Here is a 23,798-nt window from a genome sequence, read left to right as displayed (position 1 = left end):
CATTAATATGCTAAAATACGCAAGATATGGTGGATATAGCATTCCTTCAAATCCTTGTCAGTTTTCTGTAAAAGAAAACTATTGTTCCGGCTTTGTTTGTCCGTCCGCACTTTATCTGTCCGCCCTCAGATCTTAAAAACTACTGCGGCTAGAGGGCTGCAAATTGTTATGTTGATCATCCACCCTCCAATCATCAAACATGCCAAATTGCATCCCTCTAGCCTCAGTAGGTTTTATTTTATTTAAGATTAAATTTAGCCATGATCGTGCTTCTGGCAATACAACAACACAGGCCACACGGCCGGCTGAGAGTTTCATGGGCCGCGGGTCATACACATTATACTGAGACCACCGAAAGATAGTTCTGTTTTCGGTGGCCTTGCTTATACGCTGTACAGAAAACTCGATTGCGCCGAAGAAACTTTGGCCCATTTTTTACCTGCTTTTTATTTGACTTTATTGTTGATTTAGCCTGCAAGCACCACTGAGCTCTCTGCACTGAAAATATATCAGGATTAGTATTGAAAATACATTGTATTTGTTTCAGCTTACATTCATGTATTTCCTTATTTATTTACGTGTTTTAATTCTTTAATTTCAGTTTTCTCTTTTCGTTCATTTTTTTTTCGCTATTTTGTTGTGTTCGGTTTCTCTTCTACGGACGACTGTAAATGGAGTCAGTTGCCTCTGGCTTACTCAATAAGAATATTAACATAATTACAGCCATCGATACTGAGGTTCACTATCGTGTCCTGGTAAGCTCTTGTTGAAAACTCGGACTCGGTGTTAACTTGCAGCTTGCCAGGACACGATAACGGATACCTCAGACGGCGGTGTAAATAATTGCGTTTATGACAGGCCTGCATAACATCTTGATTAACGGTTAGGTTTTTCGCAGAATTTCTTAGCTGTTTGTACAATACGTTGTTGAAATCTCTTTTTTTTTTAGAATAAGTGATACGTTGATGGATTTGAGTGTTATGTCAACAGCAAGGGAGGAAATCTTTTCATAGAATTCGTGTTATGTTTTATGATTCAGGAACATACTCCCTCCTCGTGAATGTTGCGAGAAATCTCAATCAAGAGCCTCTTAGAACCTCGTGTACCAGTCAGGTCCACTTCAACAGTAGTAAACATTTTCTCCTTCAGGTTATTAAACCGAGACCCAATCGGATATGCGTATTGTCATACACCAGTATAATTGAATCACATTATTCCCCGAGTGTTTACGATGTGTTCTAAACAACTTTTATAGTACGTGTAGTGTTTGCAATTAACTCTCAATGAGAAGGGGAGGCTGATTACTGTCGTTACTGGAAAATTGATTGTTATATCCTGCTCTCGGTACAAAAGAATGATCGACATAAACTAATGACTGTGTTATATGTTTTGCTTTACAGTGAGGCTTTGTCAGTTGCCAGTTTATTGAGGCTGTGCGGTTCGTTCTGAAATTCAAAGGGTTAAGTTTTTTTTAGAGAGATCCGTAAATGACCCTGGATTAAAGCAGGAAAAATGTCCTTTAGATAAATTTACTTTATTGTTCCATCACTTAATTTTCTCTGTAAACGGGAAAGGCATTTGGGTTTATATACAGTAATATATATATATATATATATATATATATATATATATATATATATATATATATATATATATATATATATATATATATATATCTTTGTCGGGTAGCTGTCTTGATTTCTTAATAATAAATGGTCTTATATATCGCATAATTGCTGTGCTGGTAAATAAGTTATAAATGTGCTTTATATTTTTGCAATAAAAAAGGCCATTCATGAAAGCCTCTTGCCCTTCATCCCAACCAGACCTTGATATGTGGAACCTCATGCGTCTCCTACTTTGTCATTTTGGATTGCAAAAATGTAAGAACTCCTTTCACCATAATTTAGATTTTTATGTTCACTTCGTTGCAGTATTTTTGTTTTATTATCTTTCACTTGGTTTATATAAACAGTTTACCTTAAAGATCGGAATTCATTTAGACCTTCACGTGTTCTGATGAAAAAAGCTGCATTTACTTTCCAACAGCTAAAATGACATATTTATCCGTATCGAGAAAATCAGTCTTAGTAAAAGTGCTACCCTTACAATATGCAAGCAAGGACTAACCCACCCCCGTTCCCAACTTTACCTCCACATCCAGTCCCCTCCATATATTATAGCCAGATTTCCTCCATAAGGAAGGTTGACAGATCAAATCCAGAGGAAAGATATATGGCGACCGGTTTGCCGCCTTCAAGAAAGGACAGGTAAAGACTATAGTAAATTCTGTAAATCCCTTCAAAGATGAAGGAAATGATAAAAAAATCCCCTGTCACTTTATGGCTCCCAGGAAAGCAAGTCTGAATATCAGTGGCATGAAATATTTCATATTTTTAAGCGCGCCGTATTTGAATCAAAACGAGATTTATGTAACATGAGATCGGCCAGTGGGACCGCAGTCTTGCAAGGTCTTCTTAAAGAGAAAATGGAGACTGCTTCTTGAAAGAAAGCTGTCAAGTGAAGCACGTAAGGTTTCACTGCAGAAATTTAAACAAAGGGTTTAATAGTAGCAACTGCGAATGTTAAGTCATCGAAGCTGTCAGAAATTGATGTGGCCAGTCAGTGGTGGTGGTGGGGCGTTTGCATATTAGTCAGAATTTCTACTATGCAGATGTTTTTTTTACATTTTTTTTTATAAAAGCGAAATGAATACAGGACTATGATGTATGTCAGGAGGTTAAGCGTGGCGTACTGTCAGAGCAGCAAAACGTATATGTAAATATTTTTACTTTTTTTTCATGGAAAGTGTTATCTGTCATCCAAAGTTTTCGAATTTGTTGTCGCCGTTCTTGTTGTGGCTAGTTCTAATATTGCAAAAATAATTGAAACACTACTTCTTGAAATATAAGATATTATTCTGCACCATCATCATGCAAAACTATAGCACAGAAGAGTTGAAAATTATCATGTTTCGTTATCGTGGAATATCATACTCAAAGGTCCTTCTGGATATCACATGCCATCCACATGTCTAGTTCATCCTCTCTGAGCACTTACGTAACTCCATAAAAGGATACCTCTCTCCACCGTAAGGAGGCTGATTACATGCACACATACAGACATACATATTGATGGGACATTTTTTTTTATAGTTCCTCCTTCCGAGAGTTTCTTCCTTTCTCGTAAAAAACTTTACTTCAATTTAAGTAACATCTGAGGAAAAACAAATTCACGTCGTCTTGTAGATTCACAGTAAATGTAACAAAACCTTGGTTTCTAATTTCAAGTAATCTTGTCAGCAGTCTCTCCTGTTTTTTATAGTATTTATCCAATCTTGTTCTAAGGTTTCTCCTCTTATTTAAGAAGGCCTCCTTTCCATATTTACCTTCACAGAGTTGAATCTGAGACTTCGATTTCCTCTAACCTCGTTACCTTGTCGCTGGTCGTTTCCTTTTGAGAACTGGAAAGATCTGGTTGTCCGGTTAAATCAGTAAGCGATTACATTTGTAATTCTAGTTTCTCCGTCACATAGAGACGTCATAATAAGATAATGCCAGCGTTTTTATTCTGTTTGTGAAATTCTGAAACACGCCTATCACCCTTTAGGAAGGTGTTGGAACATTATCCCGGCAACTTGAGAGAGGGTGAAATTGGTAAAGAGAGCGAATCCAGCTCTTTTACCTGTAGCTGTGGTGCGCCTCCAGCTCCCAGAATGTTTCTTCTTGTCACTCTCCCGAGACTCATCGCCATTTATTTAAGTCATGATTCGCTCTTGTTCACAGAAGAGACCGAGTTCTCGGATGCAGTTTCCCTTCCACTCTGCTCTTTCGTTTACTCCGTATTTTAATCTTATTTCTTTCTTGGGGAAACAAACGCTCCGATCTCCGATTTCTTATTACAGGTTGTGAAGCGACTGACATTTAGTGTCATTTCACGATTTGCATGTGTTATGGCTGTTCCGGTTAACAAGACAAATAAATCATACGCAATTTAATTTTCTGCGTGTTATAAACATTCCTATTTTAGTTTCACCAAAATTTAAAAAAAATTAGCGGAAGCCCACTTCATATTAAATTGTGTTCTTTTATTGCCAGGAGAGAAGAGATACCCATCTGCTTTTATTAATTCGTTTGCCTAATGTAGCATCAAACGGAATGCAACCTGGAACGTATTCCATTAGCCCAAAGTTCTGATCCGTAATGTTGTCAATAGAAATCCATATACAATCCTATTAAGGTATTTATATTTGCTCGTACTGATTAAAAATAATTGTCTGATTCAATAAAATAGTTTGTGCAACATGTATCAGGCTGCTAATGAACGTATCGAATGCCCGGACTTGTATGACGTCATACTGAATCATACTAAGGTAATTACGACTGCGTTGTTTTGCAGTCTTTATATTCTGAGATATATTTTGATCGCTTTTATTGCAGCAGCCCGCAATTCTATTTTCTCTATCTCATTTTCTTCGCCATGTGATTAGGACGAAAATTCATCCACTTTTATTTGGTGAAATTTCTGACATATTTTTCTTTATAGGTGCTTACTAAATTTAATGTTGTTAATTCTAACATTATATGAAGCCATCTCTCTCTCTCTCTCTCTCTCTCTCTCTCTCTCTCTCTCTCAGCCCATGAGATGGAGCCCGTGCCAGAGCAAGGTTGGCTTAATCTCTCTCTCTCTCTCTCTCTGTTTGTATTTTGGAATAATTTAATTATTGAATAATACAAGTTTTTTCTTGTGGCTGACCGAAAATACAGAATCTTCATATCTACGAAACGCATTTGTCAAAATATAAATATGTTCAGTCGTTTATTGTTCAGAAGTCAATGGATTGCTGTGTCTTATTGCATCTTGCAGAGGATACGTTTGTCAGTTCTTGTTTAGACATCCGTTAGCAGGATAACTGCCGAATATTTTTGGTTCATTCTCATTTACATATATGAGAATTAATTAGAACTTTAGCATAACAAACAGAAAATTTCCATATGAGATGAAATAACAGAAAAATATTGAAACCTCTCATTTTTTTTTATCCTCGATCCAATTTTTTCGAGATTTAAGATTCCATTTGTTAAGGTGACTTCCTCATTTCATTTTTCTGATAACTGAGGAAGCCGAATAGTTTTTTCCAGCAGTGAATTGTATTGTTTTCTTAATGTTTATGATGAATTTTCAGGTTCATGGAGTTCACAAAAAAAGTCCCTTTGCGTGCATTCTCACTCTGTTTATCATTCCCACAGAGCATCACCAGGCAAAGTTATCATCTCTGCCGTTATCATTCTCTAAGAGAAACCTCCACTGATGATAAGAGAAACCTCCACTGACGATTTTATAATTTTCGTTTAATACCTTCCTATACTTAAAATTTCCTCAGACTGTTCTTTCTCCAAGGGTAGCTGCCAAATGCCTGCCCAATAAAACTTCTTTAAAGCTGGCCATATGACAGTACGGGCCTTGCCTTATGGCGACCCTTGAGTGTGATTAGATGTGATAGGGATTAGGTGACCTGATGTGGACCTCCGGATTATGTACGGCAACAGATACTAGTTTAATTAGCTTACATAATACTATCTGCTTTGACTGAACTGTAAAATGTTAATTTAATGCTTTTGTTTTTATGGGTTTGTTTCTGCTGATGCTGACACCGTAATTATCAACGTAAAATTATTGCGTTTACAAACATCAATTACTAATAATGCTGAGCAAGGCCCCGGCTGGATATAAAGCATGCGTTTCAGGATTTACGGAACAACTGAAATATGAGAGAGAGAGAGAGAGAGAGAGAGAGAGAGAGAGAGAGAGAGAGAGAGAGAGAGAGAGAGAGAGGCTTAATAACCAAATAAATGGGAAATTCATGATTCATATAGTTCTCTTGAGAGACCAGAATAGCCGTTAACGATTCAGAGTGACAGACTTTTCACCAGGACACCCAGTTTAGACCACATTATGAAATAACGAAAAGTAGTTAAATATCACTGAGAGAGAGAGAGAGAGAGAGAGAGAGAGAGAGAGAGAGAGAGAGAGAGAGAGAGAGAGAGAGAGAGAGAGATAAAAGGATACAGGGTGCTTGAGCTAAGACAATTTCCAAAACCTGACTCAGCACTCTGCTCCCTTATCGGGGCATAAGATTATGTAAATGTTTTTTTGCCTACTGTTTAAAGTTGACTAGAAGGCCTGAAGACTTCTAGGCTGCTCCCGGTCGGAGCATTGTGCTGTCCTTTCTAGTTCATTCCTGCGCTTTCCTCTGTGTGCTTTGCATGCGTTGACAAACTCCAGCAGGCATTCCCATCAGCATTCAAGTGTCCGAAAATTAAACATCTCTCCTAGGGTGTAGGTTGCACAGTAAAACTGGCTTACAGTGCTCGTTACTTTGGAAACGCACCATCAGTGGTTTCGTCTTTTTATGAATTTGCATTCATTGCTCCTGTTATTCATCTGGATTACATGATCTAACCGATGGCACTCATGTTTCCGCTTCACCGGTGCGGAACTTTGGCAACTAGAATGTGTCCTTTTTAAAACTTGCTTTTTGTGAATCTTGTATTTTTTTCTCTTCGGTGCTCAAAGTCATTTTTAGTTTACAGGTCATGTGCATGTGTTGTTGACCCTTTGATCTATATATAGCTCCATATAAATTAAAAAAAACTTTGAGTTTTACAACAGCCAACGGTTCGCTTTGGAAAAATTTGTAGTGGCTGAAGGCAGTAGATGTAATTAAACCGAATTTTTAGCTGTAGAATCATACTGGTGTATCTAATTGTACTGTAGACGTTAGGATTATTTGGAATAGTAACTTGTAACTTCAGTTGGAAAACATTTACTTAAATAGTTGAAAATATCATTGTGTGCAAGTCACATAATCAAAAAAAATTTTTAAAGCTAAATGAGTCTTTTTATACTGCACATACATGGATATTTAAGGATACATTTAGTGATAAAACAAGGAGAAAATCTTATAAATTATCGTTGAAAGGGCATATGCGCAAAACTCCACGGACATTAATACCCTCTTTTCGTTTACTCTGACACGCTAATTCCCGCTTCCGTTTTATATATTTTTCCCTCGTAATTCCGTGACTGATTATGACGTATCTGAAATCCCGGAGTAATTTTAGTCTTCGCGTACGTGTCATACGTTTTTATCGGGTCCGAATTGAGGCTATATTTTACTTGACAGTATTTTAGGTTCTATTTATAGGAATGTGAAGATAAAAAAATACCGTAATTTGAGTTTTCCCATCAAATATGAGAAAAAGCTGTATGAACTTTCGAAAATATTCTACATTAGTTACGGTTTTCAGGCGAGTGTCGTGTTCGTAACGTTGCTTAATAGTTCATTCAGTCAGGATTTATTTTAAATCTTTTTAAATTTGAGTTACTATAAATATAGTGGAACATATATTAAGTAGATTCGTTACTGGATACTGAAGGGGACTATATATTTTTTCACGGTGAATAAACATGTGCTTCTTTACAGGTTACATATTGCTGTCAGTTATTTATTGACCACCAGCAGCGTATCAGAATTACTTTCTCTCTCTCTCTCTCTCTCTCTCTCTCTCTCTCTCTCTCTCTCTCTCTCTCTCTCTCTCTCTTTTCTTCCTCATCACTGACTCTTTTTGGCAAAGTGAAATGGGACATAGATTCTAATTCCGTTGCTTTTAGTCCAGATATTAACTTTTTAGTGCAAAGTCGCAGTTTTACTCGCTCGCATGTATTTTAAAACGTCCGAATATTCAAGGTTGACTTTCATATTGTTGTTGACGTTACTTTTTCTTGTCTCCTGCACAGGTTTCTTAAATACGAACGAAAGCCCGTACCAGCGAGCGATAACAAACTATGGTCTCATGGACCAGATAGCAGCGTTACACTGGTTAAAGGAAAACATAGCAGAGTTCGGCGGCGATCCGGACAATGTCACTATATTTGGCCACGGGACGGGAGCTGCTTGCATCAACTTCCTCATGACGTCGAAGGCTGTTCCAAAGAGTAAGTATCCTTTGGTGAACAGGATTATTATTTTTGTTTGTCCCGTAAAAGGTTTGATGTTACTGTGAGATCTTTAAAATATTTATTAAGTTGTGTATTTTTCAAAGCTGAGCAAATGCAAGTAAACGACCTTACTTGTAGTATAGCTGTTATTAACAGTTTGATAGTGTAGGTCACATTGGGTATTCGCGTCAAATTAGTGATGCTGTAATTTAAATTCATTTACTGTCTCTCCAAAATAAATTCAGTAATATGTTATTTGAAAGGGCCCGTACTCTCAGTATATCAATAGTTAGTTTACTTTCTATGGAACCGAAGAAATTCCTAACCATAATTTTTCTGAAATTTCCTTTCACCATTAGCTATTATAACTATACGATCAATGTGGGCATAAATCTGAAGTGTATAATAAAGTACCCAGTATATTAACCATCATGCAACCGCCTCCGTCTTTCAACATTTTCAGCCGAAACAAAACAAAAACAACTTATGTCGGCAAAACATTTCGACTACACCTGGACAAGTAAAGATTCGAGATGTGTACACAGACAAATACGTGGTGTGCATTATAATAGCTGTGCCATTTTTCTCAGCAATGGTTAAACGATACAGTGAGAAATATAAAGAAAATCACTGACTGGTAACAGAATTTAGGCTCGAGGCACATCCTGGTATATTTATTAAATACGAAAACAACTGTTGCCGCTCATGTTTTTATTTTATGTCCCAGAGTATTTATGCGAGTTTTAATCTTCTATGTGTGTGCCACTTTTATCGAGCCATAAAGCCTTGATACTCATTTTGAGTATTCATGTAAAACATTCTATTGTATCTATTTCATTATTCACCTGCCGTGTGTATGGACAGTAAGATGACCATAGGTCGCGGATATCTCAAAGAATTGTAAAGGGAACATTAAAATAAATTTACAATAGGGGTTTGGTGTAAAATTCACATTTTTTGCATTATACATTACTTTTATCTCAAATCGTAAGTTATTACTTTCCAGTGGATGAAGGATTAGTTTCCCGTGAAGTTAATAACGGGAGATTAATGGTAATTATCAGATAAGACCTTGAGTAAAAGCGGATAACACTGACAACAGGTAGCTAACGTAAGAACCCAATTTGCATTTGCGGTCCCTTATATTTCTTGCTGCCACCTTTCGAAAGGGGAAACGAAAATCGAGTTTTGCCCACCGAAGTGTTGCCAGTTCCGCCAGAGCAATCGGCGTTTGCATTACGTTCCATGTAGTTAATTAAGTGCCTGGATTCAAGGCAGCAATCGGGGAGAAGGAGAGAGAGAGAGAGAGAGAGACGGCACTGGAGTGCGTTGTGGCTTGGAATAACTCTCTTACAAACCAATAATTTACGTCAGATTGGAAAAACGTACGTTTTCCCATCTTGCTCTTATTATATACCTCATGGTATGAAAGTCTTTTTGCTGTCATTATATTTCCATAATTCATGAGACGTTACGGACCTGAAAATACCGATTCACTCTATATGGCTGGGTCTCTGTGCCTTGATACAATAATATGTTCATTAAAAAATAAAAGAGGAAATAATGTCGGAATTAGCCGTTGGTGAAGATATATTCCAATTGTATTAGTCAAGGTTTTATTCTTTAGAATAAATGGTAAGTTTAGTTCCTATATATAAAACATATATATCAACAACCAAAACGTTGATGTTTACTCGATCAGAATTTGAATACTCACCTCTGCAGTATAAGAATCCTATATCAGTAACTAGATAAGTACATGTAAGAATTTCTTTTCATTTAGAACACTAAACGTCTCCTATCAGAGAGTAAATAATTTGGTTTCTATATCTAAAACAACATATATATCAACAAACAAAATGTTGATGTTAACACGGTAGTAACTTGAATATTTACCTCCGTAGTAATCCAATATCAATAACTGTATGTATGAATGGGTATATGTTGGTCTTTCCTTTCATTTAGAACATTAATCTTTTCTATCAGAGAGTAAATAATTCCCTCAGGCTTTGCTTTCTAGTCTTTTATCAGAATAAAAACATTAAGTTGAAGAGCGGAAGCACTCTCATGTATTAATATTTTTCCCCTGCGCCCTTATAACACCAGACATCTTTGTTTATGATTACTCTAAAAGCCTCCTTTAGCTTTTTATTGTCTTAGAAAGTCCATCTAGTAAAATACAAGTAGCCAATAATGTTAAAGTGACGCATTGTAGCCTTGTTTATAAAAAGAAATTGAATGAAGTTCTTATCGATATGATTTCAAACACTGAATTTTTGCAACTCAAGAATCATCCGACGAAGAATGGATATTTATGATGCATGTGTTTTACCTGGTAGAGATCCATAAAATATATTGAAAATCGCTAATATTGCTCTAAATAGGAAGAGAAAAAATGTAATTTCTTTCATATATTATCGTAATGTTGTTGCATTTGAAATTGCCATGGAAAAATTCGCCATAGCGCGAAATCGTAATTTATATAAAATGAAAGAAATTAATAAAATAATCCAAACCAAGGGCTGCTTAATTACTCCACAAATATTATAAAACATTTAGCCATATCGTTATTGGATTCTTTTCAACCAGTATAACTTTTTCCAAAAGAAAACGGGAAAAGTTCATTGCCCGTTGCTTCTGGAGAAACATATGCTAATGTTTAACTCTGCGGGATTTGCGCTCCGTATTTCATTTACTCCTGCTAGGAGGTTTTCAGTTTCAGAGAACCTGAGCTAAGTTCTTCCCACGGAAGTGTTGCCAATTTCCCCAGAGGAAACAGCGTTTGCGTTGTGTAAATGGAATTAATTAAGTGCTTGGATTCAAGCCAGCCATCACATGGAAGGGGGGGGGCGGACTGAAAGACTGCACTAGAACGGATCACGGCATTAAATAAATTCCGTGCTGACCAGTAATCACGAAGAATTCCTAAAATATACCCTATCCCTAATTGCATTCCTAATCAACTCTCTCTCTCTCTCTCTCTCTCTCTCTCTCTCTCTCTCTCTCTCTCTCTCTCTCTCTCTCTCTCTCTCTCTCTCTCTCAGTAATCAAGTTTCCTGTTCTTGTAAAAAAAGTTAATGGTAAGAGGCAAGACTTACATTTAATTTTAATATTCATATGTCAGAAGAAATAGAACCCTCTTAGTCTTCCCCCTTCTTATAAGTTGTAAAGCTAGGAAGTTTTGGAGACGTGGAGCATTCTAATATAATTTGTTTTCTGATATTATTAAATAACAGTACTCCTCTCTCTCTCTCTCTCTCTCTCTCTCTCTCTCTCTCTCTCTCTCTCTCTCTCTCTCTCAGGTTGCCTGTTCATGTAAAAAAAATTAATGGTAAGAGACAAGGCTTACATTTAGTCTTAATATTCATATGTCAAAAGAAATAGAGCTCTCTTAATCTTCCCCTTCTATGAGGTTGAAAAGCTAGGAAGTTGAAGACGCTTGGAACATTCTAATATAATTTATTTTCTGATAATATTAAATAACAGTACTCATCTTTATTTACAAGATTTCCAGGTTTCTCCCATTCTCCTTTTTATGTAAGAATATAAACTGTTGATATAAAATGAGGCTTTGCGGAATTGAGTTTTGTACAAAATACTTTTGACTGTACCCTTTTGTACGTATCATATTTAACGGTTTACTGTAAGAAATGCAAGGTTTATACGGTTTATAGAAAATGTTATTTTGGAGTTTAGTAGCTTCAATGTGAAAAAAAATGTGACCTACAAGTTCGAATAATTTTTTTTTTTTACCATTATCTGACCAATTTGATACATGGCTTGAAAAGGCTGCGTTGTTGGGGGAAAGTGGAAGATAGTTCAGTATATCATTAAGAGCCTGTTCAAAAATAGTTATAAAAAGACCAAAAAATATTGCAGCCTGAATGGCAAGTTAATAGAGTTATTAATAATTTCTTTACATAAAATATATAATTTTTTTCTTATTCCTTCTCCTACATTACATTTGAAATGATACTGATATGTCTTACGTAACTTTAATCTTTCCGTCTTTCTTGTAATATATGATAAAAACTGTGAATGGATGAGATGTAAAGAAGTATTACATTTTATGTCCGTATTAAAAAATTGGAAAATACAACGCTTTCGCCATGTCCCTGTTAGCCGCTTTTACTTTGCAGTGAAATTGCCTGTCATGACATGATATCATTAATGATTTGAAGTAAAATATCCCCTAATTGGTTTCACACATTTCGAACATTTAAGCTTAATCCGTCCATCAATCAAAAAATTAATCAAATTAAAGTAGAACGATCATTTCGATACACGGTTTGGGAGGAATTCTCCATAATTGCAAAACTCATCTTTTCCCTGATGTTGTTTGCCTTCATTATGGCATAACATCACTGTGTATAATTGCTGGTTTTGTCTTTCTTAACAGACATTACGAATCTACATGGAAATTCTATGTCCTAATCTCATGTGGCTGATGTCCCTTTCCTAGGCACAACTATTCAGGATTCGTTACTTAGAGTATTCTTACAAGAGAACATAGCACTTATTAGTCACACAAACTGCCATAACCCAGTCAGCACAATTTTTTTTCTATTAGCACTGGACAACAATAACAATTATTTCCATCGTGTTGCATATCAATGTTCGAATTTGACATATTCCCTGATCTTTGCATTTTTTTTACAATTATTCGTGTACAGTTGGTAGATTATGTTCAGGAAAGGAAAACATTTCTGTTTTCAAGTTTATCAAAAGGTCCGCGATGTAAGGTAGAAGCTAAATGCGCCGCCGATCAATAGGACGAGGATAACGGATAGATCCTATAAAATAATAATCGGCGGCAATATTTTCTTAGGCAGTTCTCTTTCAGACTAATTTTGACAGAAAGATTCTCGTTCCTTAAGAATAAAGGCTTGATATTTAACTCGAATTTCTATTCTAACTGTGAGACTATGAATAAAAGAATTACTGTAAGAACAGAAAGCGAATGTCGTTTCTAAAATTTATTATTTGTTAGAAACATGGAACACATAGAGGGCCATTTACATGCAAGGAGATAAAATCAGGCAAATCTGGACGCTCACTTCTAGCGAATACACGGCGGCTCCAAATATTCAAGCATTTAAATGCATACAAGTATTCATAAACCCGGTACCAAAGCATGGATTTGCCCTTGAGTATACTCTAGTTTCTGTTTACAAACACACTCGCAACATGCTGTGTACGTACAAATTTTTCCTTTGCTTACAAATCGTCTGTTTGTAAAAAAAAAAATAAATAAATAAATAAACACGAAAGGTAGCAAAGTTAGTGAAATCTTTGATGCTGGACTTCTGGGATCTTTAGAAAACGAAAACAAATGCTGAATGTTAACCTGTCGGAATTATGTTCACTGTGAATTTAACGGTGGGAATTACCTTGAACATTTAATTTATTTTTTAATCATTTGTTATTTATCGTAAGGAACAACTTAATTGTGATGAGTCGTACAGTGTATCATGAAAAAAAAATTATACATACATACATGTGTGTATGTGTATGCCTGTTTACATGAATATTTTAACTTCAGATCCCCGTAATTATTCAGTGTTAAGAATCAGACCAAACTGAGATAATCATTCTGAGACTTATGCAATTCGCTGGAATTTTGCTTTTCTAAGTAATCTTATTCCCATCATTTTCTGTTTCGTTCTTGCTAATGCAATTGCCTTTGTTTCTGACTCCAGATGAAAATGGGCTTAATTTACCAAACAAGTCACTCAGGACTAATGTATTTGGTCGTATCTGAATTGGAGCGTTACTGTCTTATTCTCGCCAGATACAAATTGCATGTGATATTTCTATGAAAGGTCATGAAATGTTACTGGAACTTGTGACGTAAGCAGAATCATCTATTTTGTTTTACAGGTTCTGCAGATATATATTTAAGCTATTCAGAAAGATATATGTTGCTTGGATTTGTCAGGTTTAACAGTAATGGAATATGGATTTGTTTCTTTCCTTTTTTTTAACCCAGGCTATTCTTTTGTTTTGTCAGACTGATGAAACGGATTCGTTTGTGCGTCAATTAAAGGATGAATGTTAGATGGATTCCCTTCTTGTTTTTCTCAACAGTCATCCTTGTAAAATATCAGATTTTCCGGTTTTTTGCGGGCTGCCAAAGAGCAAGAGCCAGTGTTGGCATATAGCCAACTTAATCTAGACTGATTGATCGGCTTTTTGATGAAAAAATCAAGATAGCGTGACTTTTTAATAAATAATTGGAAACGGCTTTTTGGGGGGAAAAATGAATTTAGTTAATTTGTGCGCATTTCAATTTCATTTCCCATATTATTCCAGGTAGATAAATAAGGAAATTCGTTCCAGTATTTTGTTGTTTGTATTAAACAACAGATAGTGTAATCATAGTATTCTCTAAAATTGATTGTTATTATCATTATTATTATTTTTTCATTTTGTTAATTTTTTCTTATTATTATTGTTATTATCTCTATGGTAATTGTAAGTTTCGTTGGAGATTAACAAAAAGTCATCGTGAAGATATCCAAAGTTACACGTAGAAACGGATATTTTTTTAATACTCAGGAGTTTTCTCATTATTTACAAAGTGCCTTGTTTGCTTAACATTGACAAATTCCAGCCAATCCTAAACGAAAGTGTCATTTCCAAAAGTGCGAAGCTGTTGAACTTGAACATAATGTAATATGCTGACATGTAACTGGACTCGATACCCATTACTCTTCTTGATATCGGGATCAGTATTATCGTCATACAATCTTCATCTTCTTTCTTATATAATGAGTGTTATTTTTAATGTTATTGTTATCCCTTCCGACAGCTCCGAAACTCTTCCACCGAGCGATCCTGATGAGTGGATCGTCCCTGGCACCTTGGGCCCTCGTCAACGACCCCATGAAATATACACGCCAGATCGCCCAGGCCCTCAACTGCTCGCACACCCCTCTCGGGGACGAACTCAAGACGTGTCTTCGGGGGAAGAATCTGCACCACATCATGCAAGCTCAAGTGGAGGTAGGTCCCCGAGCGACAAACGCCGATTGATTGTTAGTGATGCCGTCGTATTTGACTCGTTTTTTGTAAAGAGAGAGAGAGAGAGAGAGAGAGAGAGAGATATTTCAGAATTTTGCTAATTTTTCATGGGTGCATGAGGGCTTCTGAGTGCTTTTTGTGGGCGTTTATTAGCATACACATTCATATGCGGAGTCAGACGTATGTATGTTATCAAACAGCCTAGGAGACAGGCACGGTAGGCTATGCAATTAATTTTACATTTACATGTAAATCTATAAATGTTTTTATTTACATTTCCATGGCGAAGTAATTTCAGAAGTCACTGGATCCACAACAAAATAAATACCCGACATACTGAAATTATAGAAGAGTGCTTGTATCACATATTGCTCAATGTAACTGTATGAAAAAAAAATTGCGGTATATAAAAATAGTTGTGATGGATTTTGCATGATACATTTGATATGCATAGGGGGTGCATGTAGCAGTTTAAGTCTTCAGTGGTTGATGTTGTTTGTAACCCAAACTTCTATCATTTTATATTGAAGAATGCGTGATTAAAATGAAATTCACAATTGTTTCCGTCAGAATAATATTATGACGAAATAGCAGTTATTGTTTATACATTCCGTTGAAGGGAAGACTTTTAATTCCTGACAGTTTGGTGAGATTTCACTGTATTTGCGTTCAGCATGTAGATTTCCCTCAAGAGGGCTTATGATAACCAGTTTAATGACATAGTATGGTACAGTCTCCGGAAATGTTTGCCTTAACATCTCAAACTAAAGAGGAGTTAAACAAAGGGTTAAACAAAATCGATATTTAATATTTTCTGAAGAATACCGCAAGGATATAAGAGAATAAATTCAGAGGGATAACTATTTCTGAGTAAAGATGAATTACAGAGCTGTGGCCGTTGATGATTAACAAATGTAGTGTCCTACGGGGACTAAAAAAAGTTGCTTGTATTAAGGTTGCGGCTTTTTCAGAAGTTGGGAAGAGGAGATCAGGATTATGAAAGAAATCCTAACTTCTGTATTAGGGCGGGGAGATGGGGAGAGGGATGGGAAGAAGTCGATGATGCTGGAGAACTTGGCAAACGAGTAAGACGTTATATCGAAAAAGTAGCTTCTGTCAAACCTTCCAGAATTATCGGACTGGCTCTAGATCTCATAAGAACGCTCTTAATGTACTGAGACTTTTCAGCTCGAAGGAACGAATGTCCGTACTGCTGTTGTGATACTTTCAGGCTAAAGTTTTAAAGTCTCCAGACTTATGCAAGTTCATCCGTGACTCATTCCTGTGAAGGATGACTTCCTCACTGGAATGCCTTTCAGATCCATTCCCTTTCATCGATCAGTCTGGTCTTGGGTCAGGGTCAAGATTACATATAGAAAACTTTAACTTTTTGATAAGTTGTTCTAATTCGTAATAACTTGTGATGTTTGTGAGATGTACCTTTCATGTTTGTAGGGTAACTTCATTACGGGAATACCTTTCACGTCCAGCTCCGTTCCCGTCAGGTTGACCATGGTCCAAGGTCAAGGTTAAACATAGTTAACTTCAACTTCTGGTTGAAGCTTTTTCCAAATACGATACCTCCAAGGTATGTTTTTTTTTTTTTATTTAGAGTGTACCTTCCATGCTGGAAGACATTTTAGATCTAACCCTCCTTGCTCTCAGTTTTAACTTGTGTTAAGGTCAAAAGAAAAATCTTTAGCTATTTTCTGTTTGCCTTTTTTTTGTTAAAGCCTACAATTATTAACAGCCTTATTTCGAAAAAACTTCGCATGCTTGCATATCCAACGTAGAAATATCACCCAGTAAGGAGAATGACCGAAGGGTTGCGAAAGACCAAGAAGTAGGAGTTTGCTATTTTTTCTTGAGAAGCCAAGGTTGCAGACAATGAAATGATTGGCATTTTTGCTTCTATATGGTTGTGCTTATGTCCTTTTTCATTTCGTGGATAAATATTCGTAGCAGAAATGGAATAGTGCGACACCGTATCGATGTATACACAAGTGCACGCCTTTTATGAAATCTGATGCCTGATACCTTTTAAAACTCAAAATTCTTGGAACCAGTGTTTAAAAAAAAAAAAACTCATGTTCTTGGAACTATATATTTCATGACTGACTGTGAGGCCATTCCAAGTGGTGGAGCAGAATTTACAGTATGGTTTATACCTGTATACTTGCATATAGACTGTTGTTTACGAATATTGTTTCGCCCAGCAAGCGAAATTGTCGTTCACTTGTCCTGTGATTTGGCGTCTCATTTTGTTATGTCAATTTTGTCGCACTAAACACTCATTAGCAAATTATTTCTCGACTGATGGTAGTGTCAGCCGTTTATAAGACTATTTACTGTTAGGGATAAGAAATCGTCGCTTTAGAAAACGCCATCCATCCAGAGACTTTTTCTGTGATGTGAGCATTCATTTCGTTGTGGGAATTTGGTCGCACTAAATCTCCATCAGCAAATCTGTGTCGTGAGAGATGGTAATGCGTCAGCCCTTCATAGTACCGCTTACCTCAAGATAATATGTGATCTTATGTGGTGTACGTTATGTGAAAGAACTTCATGCCTAAGGGAGGCATGATTCCATATACGCTTCATTATTCCTTCAATAGTTAATGAAGTTCCGTGTCCAGTGGCATCTCGACGGCGCGGTGGCTTCCTACCGAATAAATATTCCAATCCTTTTGCGTCCATCTTTCGAATATATCAGTGGCATTCCAGAGTCTTTCAACTTCCGACTAAATTTTGGGGAGAGTCCATTAAAAACTTATTCCTGCCAAAGCTGCACTGCAGTCCACTATGAACATATTTATGGCGTAATGGACCAATGAGCTGCGTCTGTTTTTATTCGTATGTTTGTTTCTTTGAAATATCCAGAGCAGTATTATCCGCGAGACCGAGTATAGTCGTATTCACTGCCTAGAAGATCCATTCACTATTCCAACAATGTGAGCTCTACCCTGGCTTATTTATGTATTTATTAATGTATGCACAGTGATCCGTTTTCTACGAATCGCCGTTTCATGTAAGCTATCAGCGTGATCCTAGTGACCTTGGTTATATATGTAGATATGCAGTTGCGTGCTGAGCGCTTACAGCGAACATTAGATGAAAGGATAGCGCCAGTGCATTGGGTAAAATGACAGATGCAAGCTACAGGCGAAAGACTTGTCCATTCATAAATCCATTTTCGTGAATAAACAGGCAAACATATTCATAGGCGCAAATGCAGATTGACGTGTACGAATAAACATAGGAAAGGTTTTGATATGGCCCAATGAAAACATTAATCCGCCAGTTGCCGCTCTCTCTCTCTCTCTCTCTCTCTCTCTCTCTCTCTCTCTCTCTCTCTCTCTCTCTGACCAGGTAAGAAGTATGAAAACTGGCCGATGAAGACATTAGACCTCAGCGTTGCATGCAATATTCTCGTCCATGTTGGCAGAACTATAAATAGAATGGTTTTAAGTATCCACACACGTTATAGTTCTTTTTTGCTTTAAAATACTTTATAATTATGTATTTTACAAGTGTATGATTATCAAAAGATAAGGAAAGGTAAAATGTTTTCATGGTGTTCAGATTATTATTATTATTATTATTATTATTATTATTATTATTATTATTATTATTATTATTCAGGGCATTTTTATGTGCGACCGTACAAAAATTGTTGTCAGAAAAGTTCATTCCATAATCTTTTTAGTATGAGAAGTGAGATGCCTCTCTTGCTGGGCAGAGTGGACGCGTCGCGTCTCAACAGAAAACGAATAATGATGTTTTGCAAAGCTGGCACAACACTAAAGAGACCTTATTGAAGGGAGCCAAGCAGGTTATTTTGGGAAAAGGGTCTATAGCATAGTTACCTTTGCTATGTAAAAGGAAATCACCACTTGGAGGAAAGTTGTGTTAAAGGCTAAGATCCAAAGATACGGATGACATCCAGACGGAAAAACTGTATTCCAGTAATGTCAGATCCACGATCTAAAGCATGTGTCACTTAAATCATCACTGTTGTTGAAGGAAGACTCACTGAACAATGCCTTGTTGTCAGAGCTTTAATGTAGATGTTATGTTTTCAAGTGCATTGTCAGAAAATTTCGAATGACTAAGTATACTGTTGCGTCACCAGTTCAAATCCAGTATAGAGTGGGGATCACATTACAAAACTAACTATACAGTAATGTCTTAATTTTGTTGGAGTTCGCCTCATACCCCATTTAATGCACCCCTTTCTGGTCCGTCCCAGTAACCAACAAGAGTGATATTATCTGCATGGTGTACTAAGTTAAACCGTCAACAACAAATTTCTGGTGACAGTCGTTTTAAAAGATCGTAAGTGAGATCACGTACACATCTTCCAACACCCATTTTGGAAAATTTAAATAGAGAGCTCAATACAAGTCTTAACTAACATCGTTTGATAAAGCTTGAGCCATATTCATTGTTACGGTTGTATTGAATGTAAATCGCTGGGTATAAAAGAACACAGTATCACAAATACCTAATTATTTGTTTATGCTTTCTGGCTGTCAGGGATCATGTTTCCAGATTCAGTAGTTCGAAGATCCACTTTTCAGTAACTTAAACACCCACAGCAAGGTGGATATTGTCCTGTTAAATGTTGCCGTCAGCACTTATGCAGCCCTTCCAAACGCACCGAATTGCATAGTTTCCTCTCGTCCGGAAAAATGCCGCGCAGAAAACAAAAACGATAAAACGTACAGAGTTTAGGAGGAAGGTCTCCAGATACCTTATTAGAAATAGCTGGAAACCCCTATCTGAAGAAATTGGGTTTAAACCTCTTTCGTCTTTCTTCTGTAAAATCACACTTGAAATATACATACGAAGTGATATGTACGTATTGGTATATCTGTACTCATGTGTGTTTATGCATGTGAATGTCCCACACGGACATGGTTTTCTTGATGTAAAAAACATCTGATAAAGTAAGATAACATTTTAGTCTTCAACTTTCGATTCTGACTGCCTTTTTTATATTTTGTGAATAGAAAGCTAATACTACAGAATTTTGTAGTTTCCAAATCGGTTTTTACTTTCATTTTAAAGGGGTCCTCAACAGACCGCGATAAATCATCCCTTATAACTTAACGGTGGTGACATTTCCCTAATTTTTTTTCTATCCCTCCAGTTTCCGACCTCTTTGACTGCCAAGCCTCCTTCTGCCCCACCAAGTTTTTCGTGACATCATTCTTCTTCTTACCTTTTTATTAGAACTCCTTGAACTGTACTCGCCTCCACGTTAGTTAATTAACGGACTTTCGTTGGTACTTGCGTTACTTCATCTCTTTTTCACGTCTTCCGTGTCTGTCGAAAGATTGGCATTCTTTTGTGAGTTTTATTTTTATTTTTTTTTTTCAAATCTTTTAGTTTCTTTTTTCCCCCACGGTCTTTAAAACTTTCGTTTATCCTTAAGTGTTGTCATCCTTATCTTTCATTCAGTGATTATCGTTATTTGTAGAAAAATGATCTTTTGATATTTCTAAAAGCGGTTCTCCTCGTGATAGTGTATTCCTCCTTCTGGTATCCACTTACTATTACATTTGTTTCTTTTCCCTATTATTTCAGTCTGTCATTCTCTGTACCGTTATTCAGAGTTCCTCCTTTTATCTGTCCCGTAGCTCTCAGCGTCTTATTTCCTGCTTTCCTTTTATACCATTTGCGGATCCTGCAAGTCCTCTGGAAACGAGAGTCCCTAAAAATATCGTCCCTACTCGCTCCTTTTTTTTTTCTTTTTTATTAAAAGAGGAGAGACCGGCACAAAAACTGTCCGGTTCGGGTTCAGATCCACAGAAAAAGAAGTGGCTAAGGATATCGTACTTGATATCTAAAGATATCCTACTTGACCTTTAACCATTCGGTCGTATTCAGCCGTTAAATCGTTCCCTTTGACGGTGTCCTTTTCAGATGTGCCCCTTTAATCCTCTCTTGGTGCTATGTAAGGATTTTTTTCTGTTTATTCATGTCACTGCCATTTGCTAAAGTTTCCCAAAGGCTAACCTCAACCTTTTATTAATCCTCTGTATTAGAATGCATTCTCCCATCTCGCCTACGGATTCATCATGCACATTTAATTACTTCTCACTTTTTGGAAAATCACAGCACTTATTTCTAAGACTTTCTAAGATTTCGTCAGTTTTTTAACCGCGTCATTGCTCACGTCTTTTGAAAGCTCCATAATTTTGTTTCTTTTGTGACATTGATAAGGTTTATTAAATGCATAAAGCTGGTTAAGCTTACGCGAATTACCTCGAGTGCAGAACGTGTACAAACACTCTTCATCGAATTTATTTTGTATTTCGTGTGCATTGGCTGTAATCTTGCATTTAGTAACTTCAAGTGTAACATACCAAATTCTTAGTATTTTTAATCATAGATCATTGTACTGACAGTCATTTCAGTCGTATATTATTTCTTTTTTGTGACCATAATAATCCTCCACTAGAATACCATGTGACATACTGATTTGCGTGGAACTTAATGTGGCTGCCATCTGCGTTGATGCTCCTTGCAGCTGAAGCTAAAGTTCGTTTTACTTTTTTATGTAATTTTAATTTTATTTCATCTTCATTTCTTCAAGAATCAGTAGAAGCATTGATCCGTTCCCAGGTATTTTACTATCGCATTTGTTAATTCCCAGTTACTATCTCGTGTTTGCTCACAGAGCGGTTTTTAATTATCTTTCTGGGTGTCTCTGGCAAGCCTCCAGTTTGCAGCAATCTTGCGTGCTTAACCAAGCTTGTGATTGTTTCAAGATGAAAGTTAGAGGAATAGGAAAATGTTGAAACTAGTCTTCGAATTTCACAGGAAAAAAAACTTACTGTTAAATATATTTTGTATTCATTTTATATAAAAGATTGATGGAAATCGAACGAAATTTCATGAAAAGGGATTTCATTTACATGTAGAGATACCGGAATTAAAGGAGGCTACAGAAGCTGTAGTGCGTCTGGTTAGACCAAAGTAGCTCTTTAACAGCGACAGCTGCGTGTGTGTGGAGGCCGATCTGAGCACTTGGATGATTGTTGCGGGGGAGGTGGGGGGAACGGTGTTGATTGGGGCTGTGGCATGGAGATGGGGGAGAAGGCAGGGAAATGTTGAAGGGAAATTCTAATAAACTTCCTCATCTTCTCAGGAAGTTGAAACCCTCCCCGAAATTAACCGAAAATTGCGCCAGATTGGTTATCGATCACCGACAACCAAATTTCGCCGTAAATAAGTCTTCTGCTTAACAGACACACCCCTGGAGGCGCCCAGACGACTACACCATGTCACACACCTGATAGAAAGGCAAATAAAAAAGGAGGCTAGGAAGAGAAGAGAGAGAGAGAGAGAATGTTTCCAGCAGTAATGATGATTTCATATTAGGCCACTTTGATACATTTCCCTTAAGTTATGGAGATCTACAAGACGCGAGAGTGCGCGTACAACCGCACTCGTGGTTTTGCCACAGCCTAGAGTCGGCTACCAAACCTATATATTGCTGAGACTGCATATTCTGTTAGCATTGTTCCTCTTTGTTCTTGGCTCTACTCCTTTCGTTTCATTATTGTCGTTTCCAGCCGAAGGCCCCTTTTTCTTGCCTCGCTGAACGTGGATTTCCCATCAGTACAGAATATCATGGCTCGATTTTCCATCGGTTTTCCCGTGGTGGATTCTCCTGCTCGTTCACGTAGATCTTTAAGGCGAAGGGCTTTTATCAAGTGTGGCTCTTATGTGGATTACGACTTGGAAGGTCTGCTGTGTGTAACTGCGTATGTTGTGGCTTATTCAATATAATTTAGCAGTAAGTGATGCTAATGTTTTTGATGACCTGCATCATTACGTTTCAGAAAATTCAGTCTGTTATCTTCCAACAACCTTCGTGTAGGGTAATTTGCTTGTTTTTTTGTACTCACAGTTGTAGGATTCCAGCGCTGTTTGATCTGCTTGTTTTATAATTTTGAGGTGATTTTGACCATTTTCATTCCCGATCTCCTTCATCAATCCCGGCTCTGAAAAAGCAGTTTCAATTGATGCAGTTACCCGCTTCGTTATGTCTCCCCCCTCCCTCCCCTCCTCCCCTCCCCTCTCTATCTCTCTCCCACAGAAAAAGATTCGGGTTACTCATCTCTGTATCCGGGTTCAGTTGTTTGTTTCATCAACAATACACAGCGAATAAAAGATTCATGACATAACACCAATTAGTCTTTTTATGGCCGCTCAACCCTTTTGTTATTCATTCCTATCTCTGAATCTCTATTCCCCTTTCACATTAAATTGGACTGGCACGCGCACACACTTAGAGGAGCGTGAATATTTTTTTTTCTTTTGTAATGCTAGTGTTTGTAGGTATGTATGTTGTTCTCTCATGTATCACGACGTACGTATATATGCTTAACATTTATACGTATTCACAATACTTAAGATGTACAGTACGTTTATAATTATGAGTGTGAGTACACAGTATGTATATTCATATTGGAAATATGTGCGTTTGTTTTATGTATGGTGGTAAAAATTCACAGTGTGACTGGGGTCATTCTTTAGGCTTATTGCCTTCAAGTTGAATTTGGATGAGATTAAAAAATAACCAGTTGTTACCGGGAGAACGAGCAGAGCCGCTGGGCCAGTGAGGGGGAAGAGAGAGAGAGTGAAAATGAAGAGTAGTAGACGAGTCGAGACTCGAGCATGGGGGAAACTGACCTTTTCTTTTTCATTTTGATTTCCACAAAAGGGCTCATAGGGTTTGAGAGTTTAAATATTCAGAGATT

General features: G+C 36.9%; 1 protein-coding gene across 1 annotated transcript in view; it reads left to right on the top strand.

Annotated features, from left to right (window-relative positions):
* Window positions 1-23,798, top strand: part of LOC136847889 (neuroligin-2-like) — a 76,114-nt gene that overhangs the window by 25,107 nt on the left and 27,209 nt on the right. The window contains exons 2-3 of the mRNA XM_067119911.1: window positions 7,801-7,998; window positions 14,813-15,006. Of these exons, the coding sequence (XP_066976012.1) occupies window positions 7,801-7,998; window positions 14,813-15,006 (392 nt within the window). The remainder of the gene's footprint in view (window positions 1-7,800; window positions 7,999-14,812; window positions 15,007-23,798) is intronic.

This window comes from Macrobrachium rosenbergii, chromosome 2 (assembly GCF_040412425.1).
Source record: "Macrobrachium rosenbergii isolate ZJJX-2024 chromosome 2, ASM4041242v1, whole genome shotgun sequence".
Lineage (NCBI taxonomy): Eukaryota > Metazoa > Arthropoda > Malacostraca > Decapoda > Palaemonidae > Macrobrachium > Macrobrachium rosenbergii.
The sequence above is the reverse complement of the archived record's forward strand: the minus strand, read 5'-3'. Positions and strand labels throughout refer to the sequence as shown.